The sequence below is a fragment of the Gracilinanus agilis genome, chromosome 2 (genome assembly GCF_016433145.1).
Source record: "Gracilinanus agilis isolate LMUSP501 chromosome 2, AgileGrace, whole genome shotgun sequence".
Taxonomy (NCBI): Eukaryota; Metazoa; Chordata; class Mammalia; order Didelphimorphia; family Didelphidae; genus Gracilinanus; species Gracilinanus agilis.
This window is the reverse complement of record NC_058131.1, coordinates 261,704,181-261,710,815: the sequence shown is the minus strand read 5'-3', so window position 1 is coordinate 261,710,815 and position 6,635 is coordinate 261,704,181. Positions and strand designations below refer to the sequence as shown.

General features: G+C 52.2%; 1 protein-coding gene across 1 annotated transcript; it reads left to right on the top strand.

The window, feature by feature from the left end:
- The first annotated feature begins 1,590 nt into the window (after window positions 1-1,590).
- On the top strand, window positions 1,591-6,430 carry HRH3 (histamine receptor H3). The gene is made up of 3 exons (XM_044661153.1): window positions 1,591-1,831; window positions 4,333-4,499; window positions 5,549-6,430. The coding sequence occupies exons 1-3, from the start codon at window positions 1,591-1,593 to the stop codon at window positions 6,428-6,430; spliced, it is 1,290 nt and encodes a 429-aa protein (XP_044517088.1).
- The last annotated feature ends 205 nt before the right edge of the window (window positions 6,431-6,635 follow it).

Below are 6,635 nucleotides of genomic sequence, written 5' to 3'. Positions count from 1 at the left end.
GAGAGGGAGAGGGAGAGGGAGAGGGAGAGGGAGAGGGAGAGGGAGAGGGAGAGGGAGAGGGAGGGAGAGCTGGTAAAGGGTAGGAGTGAAATAGGACCAGGGGGAGGAATAGATCCTGACTCGGAGCCTCAGTGGACTCTCATTCTGAGGCTGTGGGGCTAGTGCACCTATACTCACGGAGCCCTGGACCCTCTGAGAGAGGACTTGAGGAAGGGAATATACGTAAGGCCCCCATAGGCATTCTCCTACCCAGTTCTACTGTTCCTGCAAACAGAGCACGAGCACAGCTGAGTTTTCCTGGGGTCCTGAGTATTGGAAGCCAACTACTGCACTAAGCCCAACTGGAATGTGGGGAGCTGTCCAGGGTCCCAGCCCGCTCTGCTCCTCCTTATTCTCTCTAGCTGGCTCTGCTTATTGGGTGGGGCGACGAGAGAGAGCCAGGCGGGCGGCGTGCCTGAGCAGCGCGCCTCAGCCAATGGAAGAGGCTGCTGGGACGGACTGGGGGGTGGGGGTGGGGTGAGCTTGCTGGTCCAAGAGCAGGCTGAGAGCGCACTCTGGCTCCGCGCTCCGCCCGAGCGCACTGGCTGCGGGCGAGGGGAGCGCTCAACCTAGTTCCAGGACTGGTAGTGAGGGGCGCTCAGCCTGGCACGGGTATCGGAAGTGAGGCGGGTGTTCAGCCTGGTGCACCAGCAGACAGTGAGTGCAGCTCAGGTCGGTGCCCCAGAACATTGTAAAAAGGGAGCTCAGACTTGTGCACCTGCAGACAGTAACGGAGAACACAGCACAATGCACCAGCAGACAGTAAGAGGGGCGCTCAGTTCGGTGCACGAGCACTGAGGGGGGCCCTCAGTTCGGTGCACCCGCAGACAGCAAGGAGAGTGCTCAGCCTCGTGCAGTGGCAGACTGTAAGGGGCGGGGAAGCTCAGCCCTATACACTCGCAGACAATGAGGGGGGGCCCTCAGCACCGTGCACACGCAGACGGTAAGGAGAGTGCTCAGCTCTATGCACATGCAGACAGTCGAGGGGGCTCTCAGCCTAGTGCAAGGATACGCAGCGAGACGATGCTCAGCCTGGTACACAACAGGCTGTGAAGAGTCCTTTCCCAGTTGCACTGCCAAACCGTGAGGGGGGAGGGGCGCTTCTCCAGGCTTAGGGACCAGCAGTAAGTGGGGGAGGGGAGGGAGCGTGCAGCTCCGGGTGTACCGCCACTCCCTCCAACCCTGCCCCGGCCACTTGGAGTGCCCGGCACACTCAGGTTCCCTTCCCCCTCCCCATCTCGCCCTAGATTGCTGAGCTTTCCTGACCCTCTCTGGCCCACCTCTGCCAGAGGCTGCGGAGCCAGACGAGGCGGGGCTGCGGACACCCAAGTGGCGGGAGGCGGAGCCGAAGTCTTAGCCCCTCGCAGCCCAAAGAGGGTATAGACACCGCGCCTTGGAGACACCTGTTGCCAGCACCCTCCACCCCATTTGGCCCGCGTGCAGCGGACTGACTCGTACTCTAGAGGTGTGTAGGCTCTGATCTTTCGAGGCCTGGCCTCAGTCGGTCCGGTGGGGCTGGGGGTGCATGCAGTGGCGCTCTCTCATCCTGCCATGGAACGCGCCCTGCCCGACGGGGCCCTCAATGTGTCTCGGGGGCCGAGCGCTGGAGAGGCTGCAGCGCCCGGCTTCTCCGCCGCCTGGACCGTGGTCCTTGCTGTGCTGATGGCGCTGCTGATCGTGGCAACCGTGGTGGGCAACGCGCTAGTCATGCTGGCCTTCGTGGTGGACTCCAGCCTTCGCACACAAAACAACTTCTTCCTCCTCAATTTGGCCATCTCTGATTTCCTAGTAGGTAAAGTACACCCACCCTGGGGGGTGGGGGGGTAACTGACCCAAGGGCTGGGGCTGAAGACAAGTGAGAAGGCGAGCTTCTTTGAACTGGGGCTGTTGGTGGGAAAGGTGTGGGACAGTGGATGCAGGGTTTGGGGTATGGGGGAGGGAGATCTTGGACCCTGGTGCAAGAAGGTTAAGGACAGCGTTAAAGCCAGGGCCTCCTGGGAGAGAGGTGCCATCCGTAGGGCTAGAGGACCCCTGAGAGCAAAGGACATAGGGCAGCAGAAGAGAGAACAACGGTGGCTAGGGTCCCTGAGGTAAGCCTCATCAAGTCTTCCTGAAGCCCTCTGCGCGGAATCTTATGCCCTGCCTAGGTGAAGTTGAGTAGGACACTGGCAAAAGGAGATCGGCAGGTCTGGGAATTTGGGACAGAAGGGCCTGGATGGGAAGAAACAGGCGGAGGTGTTCCCCGTGCTAGTTGGTTCCACTTCTTTCCTACTGAGAGAAAAGGCGAGAAAACTTAGAGAAATCTAGGAATCAGAAACAACAGACTTGGGGGGATGGGGGTGGAGGAACGACTTAGTGCCCCTTCCGCCCCGGGAAGTAGAGGAACTGGGGCAGCCGAATTGTGCCTTGCTTCCCAGGACATGGGATGTCTTCCCCAGGATCTCCTCCATTTCTACTGCCCATCTCTTGGGCAATACACAATGTGAGCATGTTTGTCACTGAGAAAAATATCACCGGCCTTTGCTTTTGAACGGGGGGGAGGGGGAGCGGGGCAGATAGATGCTGCTTTTCCCACCCTTCCTACTCCTTGAAACCGCCAGACAGTCAGGGAGCGAGGCTGAGAGAACCATACAGATATTCGTCTGCTCCTACCGAGGCGGGAGTGGTGGGGAGGGGGAGGCTTGGAGCTCCTAGGCTGGAGAGGCAAGGACCTCGGGGAACCCGAAGGGGGGAAGGGATACAGTAACAAGTTGTGTAACGTTTGACATTTCTATAGGCTTAGAAAGGGCTTCATCATTCGATCCTCAAAACCCTTACCAAGTAGGAAGTACATATATTATCACTCCAGATTACAGAAGAGGAATCTGAAACTTGGAAAAAAAAATGAAATGACTTGCCCAAGGTCACCCAATTAGTAAGTGGATGAACAGGCATTAGAACTCAGGACTCCAGAGTCCAAATCAAATGGCTATTTCCACAATATGACAGTCATTAAACGGGGACAGATGCTTTCTTTGTCTTGTTTTAGAATATGTTTTAGAATAACAGAACGAGGTACTATTCTTGACGATTGGTCTGATTGGGTGAGATGGAAAAGTGGGGGAAGAGGGCGAGACTCAGAAGAGAAGAGAAAATCAATGAGAACTTTCCGAAGTAATGAGAGAAAGCAAATAGGGGGATACTTCCTAAAGCAGGAGGTGGTGGAGGGGGGGCATGGAGGTGCCTCTCTGCAAACGGTGAGAAAGAAATGTTGGTGACTGGCTGACAGAGGAGACAGATCTCCTCCCCCTGGCTGTTCATGGAGACAATGGGTTTGGGGAGAAACTCCAGCTGGTGTGGGAGTCTGAGAAGCTGGAGTCTGTTGCTCCTCCTGGCTGGAAGGGAGGGGCTTTCAGGGATGGATGCCCGGAATCTCGCTTGAGAGTCCCACTTGCCAGAGAGGACCTGAACGCACCTGCATAGGCACCTGATGCGGGCTCTAGGTTTACACAGCCCTACGCTTATCACCGATTGCCCTAGGGCAGAGGCAGCAGGAAAAGGGGCCAGCTGAAGTGGTGGCTGGATGCCAGAGGTGAGGAAGGGCTTATAGATTCTCAGCTCCCTGGGATGGAATAGGATGTAGAAGGGGTGGTTATGTTACCCTTTCATTTTCTCTGAGAGGGAAAAGAGAGCCCAAAAAGAAATTGTTCCCCTTCTTCCCTTTGTCCCTTCTTAGACCTCCAGCCAATGCCAAGGACCTGGAAGCCCTGAGCTATCAGTATTGTAAGGCAGCATCTCCTTCAGCTCTTCAAGGCCTGAAGCTTCAGCCCCTCCCCCAGCAGAGGGCAACAGCCATTTATCCAACAATCTGGGTCTCTAGTTTGTTGTGATTTGGAATTTCCTTTCTGATTTGTTTAGCCACTAGATGACTAACTCAAGCCTTGTTCCCCCAGCCATCCTGTAGCTGAGTCTTGAATTCAGAAGCCTTTTGAGAGACCTTAGTATAAAAATGAACAGGAAACTGAGTCCCAGGTTAAAGAAATGCTGGGAACCTTGTGGCTGCCTGATGGGCACAATTAGAAATCACATTTTTATAGCATTTTAAGATTTGCAAAACATTTCCTCCTGCAAGCACTGTGAAATATGGGAGGGCAGGGTGGGAAATCCCCATTTTACTTGGAATCAATTAAATCATTTGCCCATGGTCAGACAGCCAATATGTGTCAATTCCTTGCTCTTTCCAGCAGAATTCTTCCCACTCAGTTCTCCCTAGCCCTCTGGCCTTTTCCAAACTATTATATCCTTTCCTTCCAGGAGCCTTTTGCATCCCCTTGTATGTGCCTTATGTGCTGACTGGCAAGTGGACCTTGGGGAGGAGTTTCTGCAAATTGTGGCTGGTGGTTGACTATCTGCTCTGCACCTCTTCAGTCTTCAACATCGTGTTAATCAGTTATGACCGGTTTCTCTCTGTTACCAGGGCGGTGAGTTTCTAGGCTTAAGCTGTTTGGAAGGAAGAGGTGGGGAAGTGCCTCATTGTACTGCTTCTAAGGGAATCAGAGATTATAGAGAAAACCCAGACAAGCATGTGCCTCACCATGGCCCAAGAATCCCCTAGAATTCAAGGACCTAAGGAAAGAATTGGGGAGTCCCACTCGGCTAAGCAATAGAAGTTATAACATGATGCCAAAGAAAGAGCATTGATTCTGGAATCAGAGGACCTGTGTGACCTTAGGCATGTCACCTATCCTCTTTGGATAGAGCCTCCATTTCCTCATATGTGAAGTGAGGGCGTTAAACTAGATAGCTTCTTGGTATCCCTCACAGCTCTAGACCTACGGCCCTATGATGTTTTATAATAAAGGAAGAAACACTTTAAAAAAAAACACTTTTAACTTGAGGAGGAGAGGGAATAAATATTTAAACAAATGCAAAATAAATAAACAACATAAACAAAATAAATAAACAAATATGGATCTGGCTCTCCTCTCCCACCCAACTGGATTCCTTTAAACCAAATTCAAATATCACCTTCTCTCTGACCTTTCAGATTTCACATAGCACTTTGCTTACACCTCTCAGTCATTTCTGTATTATTGTTATCTGTGTATAATGTCCTAGATCCCCTACTGAATTATAAACAATATGTTCTAAACCTTGTATTTTCACCAGAGCCATGACCACAGCTTGCTGAATTGAGTGGGAGAAGCTACCAGTTTCCTCTCTCTAGCACCCAAAGCTGGGGCTGGATGGTTCCAAAGAAACTCTGTCCTTGTCTAAATTATCTAAAATGGAGGAGAAAACATGGGAAAATGAAAACAGTAGGGACTTAGGAGTTAAAAGAACTAATGCTAGTCCTGACTCTGTCATGTTGTAAAATCCACTCTTCCTCTTTGGATCTCAGTTGCCCCAGCTGTAAAAAATTGAGGGTTCTAACATTCTATGACTTTCACTCTTTGAAAACAAAACAAGGAACTGGTATTGTTTTAGGGGCGATAGCCTAGTAGAAATGGCTTTTATTTTCTCTCCTCAGGTTGCATATCGTGCTCAGCAAGGCAATACCAGGCAGGCCGTGCAGAAGATGGTGTTGGTATGGGTGCTAGCCTTCCTACTCTATGGACCCGCCATCTTGAGCTGGGAGTACCTCTCTGGTAGAAGCATCATCCCAGAGGGTGAGTGTTATGCTGAGTTTTTCTACAACTGGTACTTCCTCATCACAGCCTCCACACTGGAGTTCTTCACACCCTTCCTCAGTGTGACCTTCTTCAACTTGAGCATCTATCTGAACATCCAGAAACGAACCCGAGACCGGCTGGACGTGGGCCGGGAGGAGCCTGGGAGGCTCTTCAACCATGAGTCAGAAACAAATCCCAAGTTTTCCCTGAAGTGCTGGGAGTGGGAGCAGAAGATGCCTCGGGAGACCTTGAACCTTCACAAGTATGAGGCACACCCTGCAGACAAGCCAGATGGTGCCCGGGACTCACCCACTTCCAGCTCCAACAGTTCCACCCATGCTCCTGAAAAGCCAAGGTCTTTGAAAAGGAGCTACAAGCCCTCTGCATCCACCTCATCCCTGGAGAAGAGGATGAAGATGATGTCACAGAGCATCACCCAACGCTTCCGGTTGTCCAGGGACAAGAAAGTGGCCAAGTCCCTGGCAGTGATTGTGAGCATCTTTGGTTTGTGCTGGGCCCCCTACACCCTCCTAATGATCATTCGGGCCGCCTGCCATGGCAGCTGCATTCCTGATTATTGGTATGAGACATCATTCTGGCTGCTCTGGGTCAACTCTGCAGTGAACCCCATCCTTTATCCCCTGTGTCACTATAGCTTCCGTAGAGCCTTCATGAAACTTCTCTGCCCCAAGAAATTAAAAATCCAGCCCCACAATTCACTGGAGCATGGCTGGAAATGATTAAAAGCTGGGGGGAAAGTGGGGAAAAATAGGGAGTGGTAATGCTGCCAGCACAGGAGTAAGGGGTCCTAGGTAAGGGGTCCTACCATTTGTAGCTGGTTAGCCCTTGCAGAGGTCAGGAGAGATGGACTACTTTCTTGTGGGGAAAGGGCAGGCTGCCATTATGATTCCTTCAGCAGCTGTTTAATGCTGCATTCCCCCAAGT

Excerpts from the sequence above, each read along its gene's own strand:
- HRH3 (XM_044661153.1), top strand. The coding sequence starts at position 1,591 with ATGGAACGCGCCCTGCCCGACGGGGCCCTCAATGTGTCTCGGGGGCCG. Across the intron at positions 1,832-4,332 it reads CATCTCTGATTTCCTAGTAG|GAGCCTTTTGCATCCCCTTG; the intron begins GTAAAGTACACC and ends CTTTCCTTCCAG. Across the intron at positions 4,500-5,548 it reads TTCTCTCTGTTACCAGGGCG|GTTGCATATCGTGCTCAGCA; the intron begins GTGAGTTTCTAG and ends TTCTCTCCTCAG.